This window comes from Sciurus carolinensis, chromosome 4 (genome assembly GCF_902686445.1).
Source record: "Sciurus carolinensis chromosome 4, mSciCar1.2, whole genome shotgun sequence".
Classification (NCBI taxonomy): Eukaryota; Metazoa; Chordata; class Mammalia; order Rodentia; family Sciuridae; genus Sciurus; species Sciurus carolinensis.
The window spans coordinates 169,556,818-169,573,984 of record NC_062216.1 but is presented as its reverse complement, the minus strand read 5'-3'; the positions used below and the strand labels follow the sequence as shown (position 1 = coordinate 169,573,984).

Genomic DNA, 17,167 nt, shown 5'->3' with positions numbered 1-17,167 from the left:
GGGCTGACTGGCCAGGCAGTGGAACATTAGTGGTGGCTATCGCCTCTCCCATCCAAGGCTCCATGCCCCGGGGGTATGACGTGACCAGCAATCTGGGTCTGTGGTCTCATCTTGCACATGGTGCCACTCCAGTCTCACCTTTTGGGGGTGTGAGCTCAATGTCATTCTTTTGGCAGAAGGTGGCTGGGAAGATGGCGTGGGAAGAGGCGTGGTAACAGAACCAGTCCGAGCCATCTGTGGAGGGGCCCCCGTCCACACAGATCATCAGGTAGCCGTCCAGGAGAACCTTTGGGGTGGGCGTGGGGCAGACACACAACAGCCTGTGAGCAGCTGCCCCCCTCTGGGAAGATGACTAACGCGAGAGAGGCCGGGGGCTGAACACTCAGCACCTGCAGAGCACCCGGGGCCTGTGACACGCTTGTCAGGGGACTACTCTCCCCTAGGCAGCAACAGGGACTGCCTCTGCCTTGCTGCCACTGTGCTGGGTGAGCACGTGCCCAGCTTGGCGCAGACTGGATGGGGACGTCGGCAGCAGCACCCTCCAGCAGGGACAGGGAGGGGCTGCTCCTCAGGCACAAGCAATAACGGAGGAGGCCAGGAGCCTGGCGTGCCCTCGGCTAGGCCAGCACATAAGGAGACGCCCTGGTGAGGTGACGGGGCAGAGCTGGCACCTGAGCCAGGACCATGTACCTGACATGGCAGGTTCTGAGCAGGGAACAGGAAAGGCCCCGCTCACCAGTCACACCATAGGAGCAGCCAGCGCAGGGCCCAAGAGTCTGTGCCATCAGCCACGTCAGAGGTGGGAGGGTGAGCCCAGGCTCACCTTGCAGATGGTCGCCACACAGATGTTGCCCAGGTTTAGCGGGTCAATGGCCTCCAGCTTCATTCCCTCCTCAAACCAGCCGCCCTCTGTGTAGACAGCTCGTACCTTAAAGAAACAGGGTGATTGGAGATGGGAAGGTGGGAGGAATAGGCCTCATACACCCTGGACCAGGGAAGGAGACAGGTGGGAAGGGCCAGTGCCAGGGAGAACCAGACTCCTGAGGCCTGGCATGGACGGTGGCCAGGGAGAAAAGCACCCACGGCTGTGCCTCACCTTCTTGAACAGGTAAGGAACAGCGTCACAGTAGATTTTCCGGAAGGTGGGATGATGGGCCATGTCGCTTCGCCTCTCTTTTGAGCAGATGGAGGGAGTGAGGAAGAGAAGGGAGTTAGAAGGTGGTTACGGGACCATGCCCACGCCTCCCAGTAACTCGTGCTGCTAAGTCTTTGCTCAGCCATGTGAGCAGCCCCCCTAAACTGGAAGGCACAGGCCTAACCCAGACACCATTGGAGGCTCCCGTGGGGACTACACAGTCCTTCAGACCTAGACTCTCATGACATTGGAGCCAGGGCATCTGGGTTCAAATCTTGATTTTACCACTTATAAGCTGAGCTGAGTGACCTCAGTCACACCCCTCAGCCTCTCTGGACCTCAGTACCATCACCTGCAGGTGGAGATGGTCATGAGGGACAGGGTATTCCCAGTCTGGGGTCACACTGGCCTGGGGCTCTACTGACCTGACATCTTGATGCCGTGGCCAACACGCCGTGACCAGCCCACTGGGTGGATCAAGGGACTCCACATGTGGCACCAGAAGTCATCGTCACTGTCACCATCCTCGTAGAGTAGCCGCAGGCGACCCCCGATTACCGTGTCCACCACAGCCATGCGGGTCCGTGACACCTGGGTCTTGTCCACAACCTCTAGGCGCATGCCCTGCCTAAAGGGGTACTTCATGCTCTCCACCATCTGAAAGGACAGCGGGATGCAGGGTGCTGTGGCTGTGGGGCTCCTCCATCTGCCTCCCTGCCCTCAAGTCAGGGGAGGACATGAAGGCAGGAGGGGGCAGTGCGCCCTCCCTTCCCACAGGTTTGCGTTGGGCCAATCCCTAGAATAGTATCGAGGGCAGGCAGGTGACTCAGCAGGTGCCCCGCATCACCTCACCAAATGCCAATGTCAAGAGGCTGGGACTCACAAAAATTACTACAGACCAAAATGGAAGTGACCCAGAGAGGTCAAGTGACATGTCCAAGTTGAACAGACTCGCCAGTGCCAGAGCTGGGCCTGGAATCTGGTGTCCAGTCTGGCATTTTTGTGGGTCTGCACTGACCCCCAGGTACCTCACACTCCCCTCTACGGCCTGGCCCTCTGCAGATGGCACACGCAAGACCTGTGTCCAGGAACTGGAGGCCCTTGTGTCTCCGCATGTCTGAATCCAGCTCTGACTGCAAAGGTCTGTGGCTCCGAAATGCTTCCAGAACACTTCAGAAGCAATCCACATCCTCTGACGAGGGACAGTGAACAAGACACCCATGAGCTGCCCTGCAAAGCCAGTGGTGGGGCACGAATGAGGGGTTTTTCCAGCTCCAGGGCACTGCTGGCTTAGGGAGAGGCTGCCCGCCTAGGTGTGGTGATGAGCCTGAAGGACGGTGCTGTTTCCAGACACGTTGGGAGCATCACAGAGGTCACAGAACAGCCACCGGGAAAAGCTGACCCTGGATCTGACCCAGACAGGCCTTTCAAACCGCGAGCTCAAGACCGAGCATAAATCCTGACACCAACTGTCCATCCCTCAAGGCAGCAGCTCCTAGCTCATCTGGGAGGGCAGACAGTGCAGGAGCCTGGATTGGGCCACCTGCCCCGACACAGCCCCTTACTCTGCAGCCACACAGCAGGGCCCAAACCTAGTGACACTTGATTCCCTTATTCCTTTAGGACAACACAGTGAGTGCTGAGCTCTGTACAGACACCAGTGGGGCGGCTGCTCAGCACAGAGCATGGCACAGAGTAGTGCCCAGCGCGTGATTTCTCCAGTGGACGCATGCACAAGCAGAGGCGTGCTCACCTGACCTTGGCTGATGAGTCTGTCCACTCAGAACACTACCCAGCACTGGCTATGCTACAGGCCTCAAAGGACCGTGTCTGGATGGGCGCCTCCTCCATCAACCCACCTGATCCTGCCTCCCCCCACCAATCTTCTGAGGGGGCTGGTGACAGCGCGCATCCCACGGGAAAGGCCATGCTCATCCAGGCCGTGCTCTCCGTGTCGAGGCACGTGGCGCTTCACCTCTCTGCTTGGGGCAGTGGCCTCCCAAGGACTGGCTTCCCAGGAAGCCTGTCTGGAACTCTGGTAGCCATGAGAACCCTCCTGGTGCCTTCCCATTCTCTCAAGTCATCTTGCCTCAACCAGGGGCCACCTCTTTCCTCTTTAGTGTCCTCTCTATCTTTTTTATTTTTGGTATCAGGGGTTGAACCCAGGGGAACTTAACCACTGAGCCACATCCCTAGCCCTTTTTAATTTTCATTCTGAGACCGGGTCTAAGTTGCTGATCCTGGCCTCAAACTTGTGATCCTCCTGCCTCAGCCTCCTAAGTTGCTGGGATTACAGGTGTGCACCAACACACCTGGCTTGTGACCCCGCCCCCTTTTTAAAAAAATATGGAACACTTCATGAATTTGCACGTCATCCTTGTGCAGGGGCCATGCTAATCTTCTCTGTCATTCCAATTTTAGTATATGTGCAGCTGAAGCACGCACCATGTCCCCTTTTGTGCATACACAGGACAGGGTACATGACAGTCAGCCCATGCTTGCCAACTTGAAACCCCGGTCTTTCTACCCAGAATCAAGCCCCTTTTAATTTAAGCAAAACAAAGGCCACCGTGTTACTCCTAGTAGTCTGCACCGAACACCATCATTGGCTTTATCCTAAGACAGATGCTGGCTCAGAAAGTGAGTGATTGCCTCCAATCGTCCAGCCCACCAACTGTGCAAGGCACTGCGGGACACACAGGAGACAAGGCTTGGTTTTGTTGGAAAGAACATGGAGCCAGGCAGGGTGATGCCCACTACAAGAGGGTCACAGGCAACTAGCAGGACCTGTCTCAAAATAAATAAAACAAAAAACAAGGGCTGGAGATATTGTGTCCATCTACAACTAAAAATATATGTAAAAATAAATAAATAAAGTATCTATTTTCCCTTTCTATTCCCTCTGGCAAGCAGGAATACATGAAGGTTCAAACTGCAGACTTCGGAGTCAGATGAACATGATGAGTTCAACTTTTTCAAGTCTCAGCCTTTATATTTTTAAAATAAGAATACGGGTGCCTACCCCTCAGGACAGAAAATGTAAGTTCAACATGCATATAATCACCTATGGAAAGGGAAATTAAAGATTGATCTCAGTCTTTCAAATTGATGAAAAAAATACTAAAAAAGAGTTGAAAATTGAATCTAGTACTTATATTATGTTAACATGTTAAAAGAAAAAGAAAGCACATGATCATGCCTGTAACAAAGTTAATAAAGAACATATGGCTTTTATGGTGAAAATTATTAAAATTAAAATCACAAGACATTAAAGATCTAAGTAAAAGAAGAAATAAAGTTGATTATGGACTGAATATTGTAAAGGTATCAATTACTCCAAGCTGGTCTACAACTCCAGTGTAATTCAAACAAAAACCCAACATGATTTCTTTTTTTTTTTTTTTTTTTTTTTTTGGCGTGGTGCTGGGGATCGAACCCAGGGCCTTGTGCTTGCAAGACAAACACTCTACCAACTGAGCTATTTCCCCAGCCCATGATTTCTTGAGTGTGTATCCATATACATACTGAGTCACGTGTAAAACCTATCTCTTACTGGTGATTCTCGAGTTTAAAAAGTTTGAATCAGGAGACTTGTTGAAGATGGAAGAACAAACTAGTAATATTATACATCAGTGAAAATAAATGCAATGCAACATAAAACAAAACAAAACAAAACAAAACAAAAAAAACAAAAAACAAGGGCTGGAAATGTGGCTCAGTACAGTGTCCCTGAGCCAAACAAGAACATGGAGAGTAAGAAAAAGCAACTATAGGAAAGGTAACAGCAAACAAGTGGTGCCTGATAAATTCTATTCATGAGAGAGAGAGAGAGAGACAGAGAGAGAGACACAGACAGACACAGAGAGCGAGAGCACGCGCGCAAGCAAGCCAGGGAAGCTCCTCTGAGGTACTCGGAACCCCTCCCTGCCCCAGGTCGGCTCTCCCCTAGCTAAGGCCCACATGGACAACCTTTCCACCTGGGGTCCAGCGCCTTGGGTGTGATGGCCCTGACTTCCATCCCATCTTTGTTTTCTATGGTTGCCTTCCACACCAGACACATCCTGCTCATCCAAATTCAAAAGCCACGTCCCCTCTGCTGTGAGGCTTACCAGGGCCATGTGGGACCATAAACACCTGGCTCAGGAGACCTCACATGCAGCCCAAGCACCCTACACAGGAGAGGCCCAGGGCAAGAGGCCAGCAGAAAGCGCGAGAGTCTTTCCTCCTGACCCTTCTGATTGGCTGCCTTGTACATGTGACTTTAAGTTAAAGAACAAAGTAGTTAGAAAAAAAAAAAATTAAACGCCACACAGATGATTCTGAGGCACAACCCTATATAAGAATGGAGACTATTGTATAGTTATTTGTGTGTATGACTTTCATTTCCTTTGCCAGACCAGGGATATTCCTGGATGACAGGAGTATTCTCTGTATTCATTCCCATGGTGCTCTGTATATAAGTACATAATAAAATCTATTATGTGGAAACTCTAGAAAAACACAAATGAGCAAAGGAAAGGACCTAGAAAAGCAAAGGCTGACAAAGCAATGTGACTGACGTGGCCAAATCAGAGGCCACCACCAAGGTAGTGTTGGACTCTGTCCTGAAGAATGTGGAGCCACTGAAGATCATCAAAGCAAGGGGATGCACTGAGGGGATGGGGGCAGTGTGGCTCAGTGGTAGGGCATTTGCCTTGCACGTACAAGGCCCTGGGTTCAATCCCCAACATTGCACCCACACGCAAAAAATTAATTCAATACGCAATAAATAGTAGGAAGGACAGAGCAAAACGGGAGGGGTGGGAGGGGAAGCAGCTAAGAGTCCCAAAGGGCTTCTGTCAGACCTTGATATGGAAATCCACAGGAAGTGTCCTGGAGCCCACCAACCGCTTCATGAGATAGCCCTTCCAGTCAGTGAACTTGGCATGGATGGCTGTGGAGACACCAGCATAATCCTGGTTACAGACTGGCAGTACCCTCACCACTGGTCAGCAAAGGGGACTGAACATTTATTTCTGCCCTTTCAGGTCAGCAATGAGTTCATCTTACAAAACCAGACTCCACAAGATGATCAACCCAGGAGCCAGGAGGATGGGGAAGGAAGGAGGCAACAGGTAAGCGGGTTCTGTTCTAGCCCAAGAGGCTCCCCCTCTACAAAGGGCACTCAGGAGCCCAGACAGGAAAAGCTCCCATCAACTCACTCCGGGGGGGCACCAGGATCTTGCTGTTGATGGCACACCAGCCAATGGGGTGGACATCCACGGTTCCCAGGTTGCACCAGAAGTCATGGCTGGCATCATTTTCAAAGCCTTCATAGCGAAGCAACACCCGATACCCTGAAAGGAAGGACAAGACCCTGGTGAGGGAGAACAGGATGGGGACAGGAACATTGCTGGGTCTTTCCTCTTCTCCAGCCTAAGCCAGAATTCCCATTTCCTATTCCAAGAATCCCTTTCAGGCAAAGGGAGCCCCTGTTGTCCAAAACAAAACAAATGCATGCCAATTATTTGGAAGCATATGGTAGCATGGTGGCGAGATCCATTTTCTATACCCTGACTATCCCTGGAATAAAACTACAGCCTTCAAGCTGGCCCAGCTCCCTTCCAAGGCAGGATAATCCCAAGAAGGGGGACAGAAATGCCAGTGGGTGGGGTTTTGATTTATAAAGCCCATTTCTGCCAGTGACACTACCCACCCGCTTGAGATGCCACTCTGCAGACACATCTCAAGTGCTGCCCTGGCCAGAGGGTACCCACCTGCTGCCTGGATGACAGAGGCGATCCAGTACACCCGGCTGGGGAGCACAGCGTCACTGTTAAGCACCTCCACCTTCATCCCCTTCATGACGTCCTCCCACTGGTCATACAGTGGGACCTGTGTGGCCACAAGAGCACCAAGGCAGGGTGAGCTTCCTGGGAAGCAGCAGAGAGTGAGTCTTCATATCCTCTCTGCCTCAACAGAAAACCAGGCCAGTCCTCAGGATGTAGAGGTGAACAGGTGAGCAGGTGTGTCCACAGTGCCTCGAGACTGAGCCAGAACGGGGTGCAGGAGGATGGGCAGGCAGGGTGACAGGTGGAGGCCAGAGCCACAGACCTGAGTTCTAATCATTACAGGGCCAGCCCCCAGCTGGGGCTGGGGCACATCACTCCTTGGTAACCCCTGATCTCTGTCACTGTGCCAGCCTGCGCAGCATCACTTTGTTGCACTTACCCTGTGCCAGGCACTATTCTTGGTGCAAACACCGTCACCTATTAATTGTCACTCAACCTGGGAAGGAAGTACCACGACCCCTTGTTCACAAAGAACTGCCTGCCCACAGTGTACCCCTGGCTTGTCCTTCTCCATCTCACCCTTTGTGACAAGCCCCCAGCAGCAGTGGGCTGCTTCCGGCTGCTTTCCCACTGCTTAACCTGCTTCTCTGCCAATGGTAAGGTTAAGGTAGTGGGACTCAAAGGAGTTTGAGAAAATTCACCTTTTTCCATTCTCAGGCCTAGCCTAAGCCAGTCGGGGCATCCTATCCATCTCCCTGGGCACAGATATTGCTTTGTCACTGAACCAGGAAACAGCTGTGCTGGCCCAGACACACAGGGGCAGGTTTCTACAAAGCATTTTGAATCTTGTGTGTTAAATGCAAGTAAAATGTAACTCCCCTGCAATGACAGTGCTGGGACTACTAGAGAATTCTGGCCAAGAAGAGGGTTGCCCCAGTCAGGAAGACGCACCCTTCACCAGCAATTCAGGAGCAGGGTGAGTTAGCTGAGGACAGCCAACTTGTCCCTGTGTAGGGCACTTCCCAGCATTCAGGAGCAGTTAAGAAAGGAGGGTAGGCACTGGGGTTTTTTGGTTAGAGGAGTCCTCAGTACTAAAGAGGTCTGCACTTCAGGAAATGGCAGCGAAAGACAAATGCAGACCCTGCTACAGTTGTCTCCTAGGCCTGCAGGCTACTGAGGTTACAGATGCCGGGTATTGGTTTTTGACCTCAAGGCCACCCAACCAGGACCTCACCCTTCTGGCTCCTCAGTGATAGGCCCCCAGAGCTATCTACCCCTGGCTCCTGAGACCAAGGGGCCCAGGCCAGGACAAAAGCACTGTGCTTTCAATGGGAAAAGCTACACAGTGGGGAGAAAGGAGAGAGGGTTTCAGAGTTGGAGAGGCCCGTAGGCAAGGGCTGAGAGCAGATCAGTGGTAGAGTGCGCACCCAGCAAGCATGAGGATCTGGGTTTCACCCCCAGAAAAAAAATAAAGAAAAATAAAAAGAAGGGTCCTTAGACATCAAGTAGCATAATGTAAATAAGCCAGGGAGGGACCTCAGGAAGAAGGCGCCGAGCACGGGGCAGAGCCCTCAACACGTGTTAGCAGGGGGTTTTCTGAGCAGTGGACACCAAGTCAGCAAGGAACCATGGCAGCCTGGACACCCCTTCTCTCTGCAGTGCCTCTGTCCTGCCAGGTGGGAAGCACCAACACCAGCCTGAGCTCATGTCTGGCTGTCCCTCCCTCCCTGTCAGGGCACTCACGTGTTTAAAGCAGCTGACAGGGGCGGCCTTGTAACTGTGATCCTTCAGGAACTTCCCCCAGTCGAAACCCAAGACCAGAGCTGCAGAGCAGAAAAAGGAAGAGTGGAGGCTGGGGACCCCCACAGCCACGCTAGGGGCCTGCACCCTGAGGACAAGGTGGAGCACAGAAGTGGAGCCCTTTCCTCAGCCCAGCAGCCCCTCACATATCACCAAACCTGCTCCATGGCAGCCATCAGGACAGAGAGGACCAACCTACAGCTGCCGACACTCAGACTCAAGAGCAGAGTGACATTCAGAGGGAAATTTCTCCCCCTCCTACTCCAAATCAAGGGAAATTCAATGTCCCTGGCTTAAATCCCAGGCTTCCCTGGTCTCCCAATGGCCACAGCTAATCTGAACGGGTGGGAGGAGTGCACACCTAGGCCCCTCGACCCTCTTGTCTACAGGGGGCAACTTCAAGCAGGAACTCAGACCAACATAGCAGAGATGCTTTGGGCCTACATATAATTTGCTCAGAAACTGCTACATTCAGAAAAATGAGAGAAAGGTCCCTCTCCTTATCCTGCTACCCCGCTTCACAAGCCCTCTGAGCCAGACCTGGCCTCCACTGCCCCAAGGAAAGAGAAGCCCGAGGGATAAAGGCAAAGAGAAACAAAAGCAGTTAACTCTTGGCTTTTGAGTGGTCATGAATAGGAGCCCTGCCAGCCTAAGGGTAATTGAGGGATTTTTCTGGAGTCATTTCCATAACAGCAGCAGGTGGGGGGTACAATCCACAGCAAACCTGGGTCTGTCCACTCTGCAGCAGGCTTTTCTAGTCCCTGATCCTAGGGAAGCCCACTCCCGCCCTAACCTCCACCCCAGTTTCTGCTATCTCACCATCTTGTCCTGTGGGTGTCCCATCTGCTAGCTGTCCTGTCCCTTGGGAGTGGAGGAAGGCTCCGATTTTGGCAGACCAGGCTGCCTTATGAAGGACTTTGGCTTTCTTGGTGGGCGGTTTTCCCTGGAGGAGAGAGAAGATGAGCATTCTTGGTCTTGGTCCAGTTACTTCACCTCTTCTGGGTTTCAGTTTCTTTTGTAAAACTGAAGGATGGGTAACAGCACTTGGCTCAGAGGGTGGGAATGGGGAAGGATGGGGATCATTGGAGCTGCAGGGCAGGGAGGGACGTGTTCTGCTTCCTCTCGGAACTTCTCCCTAACAGTTTCAACTCTCCTCTCCCCGTTCCCGGACTCCTGAGGCTGCAGAGAAGAATGGCTACAAAGAGGCAAGAAACTCTCCAACAGGAGCCAACGATTCTGGAAAGACAGTCTGTGGCCTTCATCAGAGCACAGCCCTTAAGGACTGATGTGATCTGTACCTTGGGTCATCATTTTTTTCTTTTTGTGGGGCTGGAGAGAGAAACCAGGGCCTCGTATGTGCAGGAAAGCACTCTACCACTGAGCCACGTCACTAGTCCTGTACCTTGTAACTTCAACACTGATGAGAAAGGCCAGGAATTTATTAAAGAGATCAGTGAAGCAGAAATAAGTGTTTATTTATTTACTTACTGCAGTACTGGTGATGGAACCCAGGGCCTTACACATCCTAGGCAAGCGCTCTACCACTGAGTTATATCCCCAACCCTTTATTTTTAAAAGCACGTCTGTAATCCCAGCAACCCGGGAGGCTGAGACAGGAGAATCACCAACTTTGAGGTCAGACTCAGCAATTTAGGAAGGTCCTGGCTCAAAATAAAAATTTCTAGAAAGGGGGCAACGTGGCAATATGGCTCAGTGGTAAAGTGGCCTGGGTGAAATCCCCAGTACCAAAAAAAAAAAAAAAGAAAGAAAAGGAAAAAAAAAAAAAAAAAACAATTGAGAGAGGGTCTTGCTAAGTTATCCAGGCTGGACTCCCGTCCCATCTTCCTAAGTAGCTGAGACTGCAGGTGTGTGCCTCTGTGCCTAGCAGAAATGTGGGTTTAAATCCAAGACACACCTGGAGTCAAATACTTCTATAATTTTTAGTGACACATCTTTAAGATACTAAAATTTTTGAGCTTTTAAAGGGGGAATTTCAAACTTATTTTTAGTTTTTAATTAAGTCAATGGCTGAAGTAGGAATTTTTAAATATCCAAGTTTGTTTTTCACACTGCTAGGGATTAAAACCAGGGTCTCACACATGCTAAGCAAGCAACTTTCCAGGTGATGCCAAGGTGCAGCCAGTTTGAAAATCAGAGCTGCAGACGTGAACAACTTGAGGCGGGCGCCTGTGGTTAGGTTCCAGCCAGGGTTCCACTGTTCCAGGGTTCTCTTCCTACAGAGCCACCCTGGGAGTCATTCCAAGTCCCTGGATCTCTACACACCGAATCGATATGTGGATTTGACTGTGTTTCCATGTCTCCAAGTTCTATAAATGTTAACCACTAGAGACTGGAAAATTATCTACGTGGCTGCCTGACATGCAGTCAGAGACAAAGACACTAACTTCCTAAGCCAACCTGGCCTGCAATCCTTGGGCTTGTTTCCCAGCTTCCTTGAAGGCATTTATAAAAGTGCAGCATCGGCCAGGCGCGGTGGCCCATGCCTGTAATCCCTGCAGCTTGGGAGGCTAAGGCAGGAGGATCAAGAGTTCAAAGCCAGCCTCAGCAAAAGGGAGGCCCTAAGCAACATAGTGAGACCCTGCCTCTAAATAAAATGCAAAATAGGGCTGGGGATGTGGCTCAGTGGTCCAGTGCCTGAGTTCAATCCCTGGGGTATGCACCCACCCTCCCCCCCAAAAAAAGTGCAGCATGAAGATCAAGGGCATCAAGCTCCCCCAAGATAAAACTGATTGAGCATGCCAGCCCTCGGGGGTGGGGAATGGAGGGCAACTCCAGGAATGAATTCCTCCGTCCCCTGAAGTTTAAGGGCACACTAAACACTAGGAAATTTTGCAGCCTCAGACAACCATAAACAAAGAGCTCCCCAAGCCCTTGCTAGTTCCTTGCCTTTGATCAGCTGGTGGTTTCTGTCTCAGCACCCAGGGCCCAGGGAAGGGTGCAAGTGGTTGCCTCTCACCTGTAATCTGGCCAGGATACTAGCTTTTTTGGAGTTGGAGGAGTAGCTCCTGGAACAGGAGACACTGCAGAACCTCTTGGTCTTGGAGAAGAAGGCTTCCCGTGTGCCCACGATACCACACATCTCACAGACAGCTGGGAAGAGAACTTAGCACATGACTCACCCAATACAGTCACCTCAAATCCAACAAAATGATGGGCCCTTCAAAACCTTGGGCACTGCACTAACCAGATAAGCCTCAGTACCTACTAAGGCTGACGAGGCTGGAGGAAAAAGAGGAGGTTGGTACTGCTGTGTGTGTGTGTATCCCCTGGCCCCTCAAAACAGGGTCTCCCTACGTTGCTCAAGCTGGCCTCAAACTTCTGGGCTCAAGGGATCCTCCTGCCCCAGCCTCCTGAGTAGCTGGGACTACAGGCGTGTGCCACACACCCAGCCTGTTATGTACACATGAATTTGTCTCACCCAAGCTATGCTACTTGATCTCCCTTGGTTACATGTCAATGGTGGGGCTAGAAGCAATGCATGAGAAGGACCAGGCACACAGGCAGGGGTGGGCAACTTTTCAAGAGATGATGAGAGGGAGAAAATATGTATAAAAGGAGGAAAAGAGCAAAGTGCCCAAATGAATCTTTGTGGCTTTATCTAAATAATGAGACTGAATTAGATCCATGTTTCAATCACCTGAGCAGTTTTTAAAAAAGGCCAGAGCCTGTGAGTCTAATGAACTGGCTTGCTGTGGGACACTGGCATTGCACTGTTACGAACTCCCGGGTGAGTCTAATTTGAACCCCTGGACTAGCTGGTCTCCAATGACTCCTAGTTCCAAAGTTCTAAGATTCTAAGAAAATGGTTGGAAGAAAATAGAAGAGAGGAAGATGAAAGAAAGGGAAAACAGAACAGAAGAAAAGATGAATGGAAAGAAGGATCAACTGGTAAAAAGTATTAGATTACTGTTCTAAAAAGTTTAGGAAGTCAGGTGCAGCTGCACATGCCTGTAATTCCAGTAACTTGGGAGACTGTGGGAGGAGGATTCCAAGTTTGAGGCAAGCCTTAACAACTTAGATCCTGTCTCAAAATCAAAAATAAAAAGAACCAGTGATAGGGCTAGGGAGATAGCTCAGCTGGTAGAGTGCTTGCCTTGCAAGCACAAGGCCCTGGGTTCGATTCCCAGTACCGCCCAAAACAAAACAAAACAAAACAAAAAAAGAACCAGTATGTACTACAGTGGTAGAGCACCCCTGGGTTCAGTCCCCAGCACTGGAAAAACAAAACAAAACAAAACAAAAACAGAATTTAGATACCAAGGAAAAGACCGTCTAGCCTGCCTCTTTTACCCACAGCCCTTTCACACACTGGAGTCCCTGACACAGGTCCAGCAGCTACCCAAGAATCAAATCTCAGATGCCCAAGTGGCTTCCAGATGATCCATCTTAGCTGTTTACCCCCATCCAAATTCTTTTGTTTTGGCAGTACTCAAGATTGAACCCAGGGCTGGGGTTGTGGCTCAGTGGTACAGCACTTGCCTAGCACGTGAGGCACTGGGTTCCATCCTCAACACCACATAAAAACAAATAAATAAAATAAAGGTACCACGTCCATCTACAACCAAAAAAAAAAAAAAAAAAAAAAAAAATTGAACCCAGTTGGGCTCTACCACTGAGCCACATCCCCAGCCTTTTTAAAATTTATTTTGAGACAGGGACCTGCTAAGTTGCCCAGGCTGGTCTCAAACTTGTGACTTTCCTACCACAGCCTCTTGATTTGCCAGGATAATAGGTGTAAAGCACTGCTCCTGGTTCCACCCAAATCCTCTTTCCTGGAGGTCATTTTATCCTGTACCCTCAACCAGCAATTCCCTCATTTCTCACCAACTCACAAGCTCTTTTTCTTTCTTTCTTTTTTTTGTGATAGGAATCAAACCAAGGGCCTCACAGGCTAGGCAAGTACTCTGCCACTGAGCCACATCCCCAGCCCTCCACAAGCTATTATTTATCCTGGGAAAGCACCTGCAATTCTTTAGATTTCCTATCTTCTCCACATTCAGACTTAGAAACCTCTAGCCTACTCACACAAATGTAAAAGCAGCACCATGTTACTGACTGGTGTCTAATGTGGGCTGCCTAAACATTAGTTGAATCAAAGAAATCACAATTTGAAACCAGACTGCAACAGAGGAAATGGCCCTTGTGGCCAAGTCCTTAGACATCTGATCTGTAAGATCAAGCCGTCTTTTACATCACGATGGCTCTGGTCAAACTGCCTGTACTCATTCCTTTTCCTTCATAACCTCCTGACTCCTCTCCAACTTCAAGGGATATTGTGAAGGTACCTGGTTCAGAACCACTGCCATCCAAGGAGCGGGGAGTCCCAGGGCTGAGCAAATGCAGGGGAGAGGTGGGAAGCTCCCCTGCTTCTCGGTCCTCATTTTCGGCTTCACTGGACTCCTCCAGATAGGAGCTGCTCTCACTGCCCACACTGCTGTTGTAGCTCCGGAAACTATCATAGCCTCCAAACAGTTCCAAATCATCATCTTCCTCTTCTTCCTCCATTGGTTCTGAAGATGGGGTCTCCTAGTGAAGGATGACAGACCAGGCAGGAGAAAATACGATTGGTATTAGTGTATGGGGAGAGAATCTGCTGATCTTCTACCAACCCCCTTTCTGATTCTTTGTCAAATCAACATTTTGGGAAACATTTGAAACACCCCTTTTTGCAAACACGAGCATCATTATTCTCTTTACACATTTCTCCACCATGACTCAACACAATAGCATAAGACAGAAAATGTCAGGAACTCACTAGGCTCCTCTGTGGATCTACAAAGGATATTTGAACATAGAATATAGGGGGCTGGGGTTGTGGCTCAGTGGTAGAGCACTTGCCTTGCCAAGTGTGAGGCACTGGGTTCAATCCTCAGCACCACATAAAAATAAATAAAATGAAGGTATTTTGTCCATCTACAACTAAAAAATTTATTTTTTAAAAAAGGAATTAGAATAGAGATGTTCCTTGACTTTTAATGGGGTTACATATTGATAAGCTCATCAAAAGTTGAAAATATTTTAAGTGGAAATTGCATTTAATATGCTTAACCTAGTCACCATCACAGCTAAGGAACACAGTACACTATAGTGTACTAACTTATTTCCCCCAGGTGACTGTCACTGACTGGAAGCTGTGCCTTACAGTCACTGCCCAGCATCATGAGAGAAGATTATGCTATGTACTGGTAGCTTGGGGACAGATTAAAATTCAAAGTACAGTTTCTATTGACTGTATATTGCTTTCATTGTAAGATCAAAAAACTAAGTTGGAGATCTGAAGTCTGTTTAACAATGTGAAAATATCCTAAGTACTTCAAAAAAGACTTTCTAGGGTAGAAGATCTATATTATAAACTCATTCTGATTTGTGCCCCAAATAACTTCAACTAAAAAAAAAAAATTAAGTAAGAGAAAAGTTAATTTGAGACCCAGACTGCACCAAGGAAGATATGAAAGGCAGATGACACACAAGTAGCTTGGCATGGCAGTATACAGCACAGCTTGCTTCCTTCCTTCCTTCTTTCGTTATTTATTTATTTACTGGTTCTGGGGATTGAACCCAGGGGCACTTAATCACTGAGCCACACCCCCAGTTCTTTTTTATGTTTTATTTAGAGACAGGGTCTTGCTGAGTTGCTTAGGGCCTTGCTAGGTTGCTGAAGCTGGCTTTGAAATCACCGTCCTTCTGCCTCAGCTGCATGCTCCACTGCACCTGGCTTTTTTTTTTTTTTTTTTTTAAGTTTGTAAGTGGACACAATACCTTTGTTTTATTTATTTATTTTTATGTGGTGCTAAGGCTCAAACCCAGTGCCTCACATGTGTTAGGTAAGTTATCTACCACTGACCTACAAGCCCAGCCCCTTGTTTACTTATTTATTTATTTATTTATTTATTTATTTATTTATTTATTGGTCCTGGGGATTAAACCTCTAGCACTTAACCACTGAGCCACATCCCCAGGTGGTTATTTTATATTTTATTTTTGAGACAGGGTCTCACTAAGTTGTAGCACAGTTTTAAATTCAGTTCTGACCCTAACAAGCTACTGGTCTTTGAGCAAGTCATTCAACCTCTATGGGCCTCTATTTTCTTATCTATGAAATAAGAAAATTTTTGGCTCGCAGAGTGTGAGATGCGAATGGGATACTGTACATGAATCCACTTAGATGTAACAGAAAAGACAGGACGTAAGGTAGAGTTTGGGGCTCTGGGCAAATACCATCTCTAGTGCTTACTAGCTAAGGACTTACAACATGTCAATCTCTCAGTGCCTCAGCTTCCACAAAATGAGGATAACACGACCTATTTAATAGAATTTAGGGGAAAAGAGATGATACAATAAAGCACTCAGAACAGTGACTTACACAGAGTAAGTCCTCAATAAATTGTTGTGGCAAATTGTTGGCTAAAAGCATGGTTTCTCAAATCAGATTTGCCTGGGTTTGAGAACTGGCCGTAACACTTATTAACTGTTTTTGTGATTTTGTGCAAGATATTTAGCCTTGCTGCCCTCAGTTTCTTCATCAAAACGATGGAGACAATAACAAGATGATTGAGATAAGAGGTAAAGCTTCATTCTATTTTCAGCAGTAAGTAACAGCTCTGGAAGTGTTAGCTATTTTTTTCCACTTTATTATTCTCCTTCGTCCTTATGGAGTTTCTCAGCTATTTCTACTTTGTATTTGCAAGTACCCATGCAAATATGCTAGAAAGGAAACGGAATTAAACTCTGAGGAGCCCAGAAGCCAACTGATTGAAGGATGGGTGGGTTACACGTTGTTGCAGCAGAGCGGAAAAGGCACGACAAGATTTTGGAGGCTGATGTACCCCCGCCTCCTTCACTTTCCAGCTGTGTCGAAGCTCTGGGGAACCCACCACCTCTCTAAGCCTCAGCTGTTTTAACCATAAACAGGAAAACACACCACAGACGGCGGGTACGCTGGGAGACGATGCACACGAACGCTTCGGGCACGGAATAACTTTAAACTGCATCTCCCTCCGCTTCCCACCTGGATGCGAAAGGCCTCGCAGTCCCTCAGGAACACGACCACGAGACGAGGAGGACAAAGATCGGAGCGCTCACCGATCTGAACCCAGTTCCCCTTTCCGGGCTAGGAGCTCTTCCTCCCTGAGCTCCTGGAGCGACGCGGGTCCCAGCACCACCGGAGCAAAAAGTAACGCCGACCGCCTCTGGCCCCGGCTCGGCTCACTACCTCAGTTTACCCATCCGTCCACCCTCCGCCGTCCGCCCGCAAAGCGTCGCCGAAAGGCCTGAAGACGGATCCGTCGAGAGAGGCTCTCGGGATTCCCCTTCCCAGTCGTGCTAAGTCTCCTCCCTCTCACCTCAACGCTCCGGGGTTTCTCCATGAGACTTATTTCTTCTACCGTCACCAGGTGCAGGAAGCCATATTGGCCTCGCCGCTCTCCCGCAGCACACTCAT

General features: G+C 49.2%; 2 protein-coding genes and 1 pseudogene across 20 annotated transcripts in view; 1 reads left to right on the top strand and 2 right to left on the bottom strand.

Annotated features, from left to right (window-relative positions):
* Positions 1 to 10,117, top strand: part of Chadl (chondroadherin like) — a 22,267-nt gene extending 12,150 nt beyond the window's left edge. For 2 of the 17 annotated variants that reach the window (XM_047548572.1, XM_047548563.1), the window contains 2 exons: positions 6,163 to 6,249; positions 7,798 to 9,992. In XM_047548572.1, coding sequence (XP_047404528.1) covers positions 6,163 to 6,249; positions 7,798 to 7,891 — 181 coding nt within the window. In that variant the 3' untranslated portion in view covers positions 7,892 to 9,992. Of the gene's footprint in view, positions 1 to 4,048; positions 4,384 to 6,162; positions 6,288 to 6,817; positions 7,039 to 7,095; positions 7,133 to 7,797 lie in introns of those variants that run through there. The other 15 variants (XR_007108228.1, XR_007108229.1, XR_007108227.1 and 12 more) reach the window with 15 other exon arrangements.
* Positions 1 to 17,167, bottom strand: part of L3mbtl2 (L3MBTL histone methyl-lysine binding protein 2) — a 24,704-nt gene extending 7,537 nt beyond the window's left edge. For all 3 annotated transcript variants that reach the window (XM_047548578.1, XM_047548576.1, XM_047548579.1), the window contains exons 1-12: positions 17,070 to 17,167; positions 14,013 to 14,253; positions 11,684 to 11,817; positions 9,526 to 9,649; positions 8,650 to 8,729; positions 6,892 to 7,009; positions 6,337 to 6,471; positions 5,980 to 6,068; positions 1,561 to 1,792; positions 1,097 to 1,173; positions 824 to 928; positions 139 to 286 (exon numbers count right to left, since the gene is read on the bottom strand). In XM_047548578.1, the coding sequence (XP_047404534.1) occupies positions 139 to 286; positions 824 to 928; positions 1,097 to 1,173; positions 1,561 to 1,792; positions 5,980 to 6,068; positions 6,337 to 6,471; positions 6,892 to 7,009; positions 8,650 to 8,729; positions 9,526 to 9,649; positions 11,684 to 11,817; positions 14,013 to 14,253; positions 17,070 to 17,093 (1,507 nt within the window). In that variant the 5' untranslated portion in view covers positions 17,094 to 17,167. The remainder of the gene's footprint in view (positions 1 to 138; positions 287 to 823; positions 929 to 1,096; positions 1,174 to 1,560; positions 1,793 to 5,979; positions 6,069 to 6,336; positions 6,472 to 6,891; positions 7,010 to 8,649; positions 8,730 to 9,525; positions 9,650 to 11,683; positions 11,818 to 14,012; positions 14,254 to 17,069) is intronic.
* Positions 3,476 to 3,576, bottom strand: LOC124984177 (uncharacterized; annotated as a pseudogene).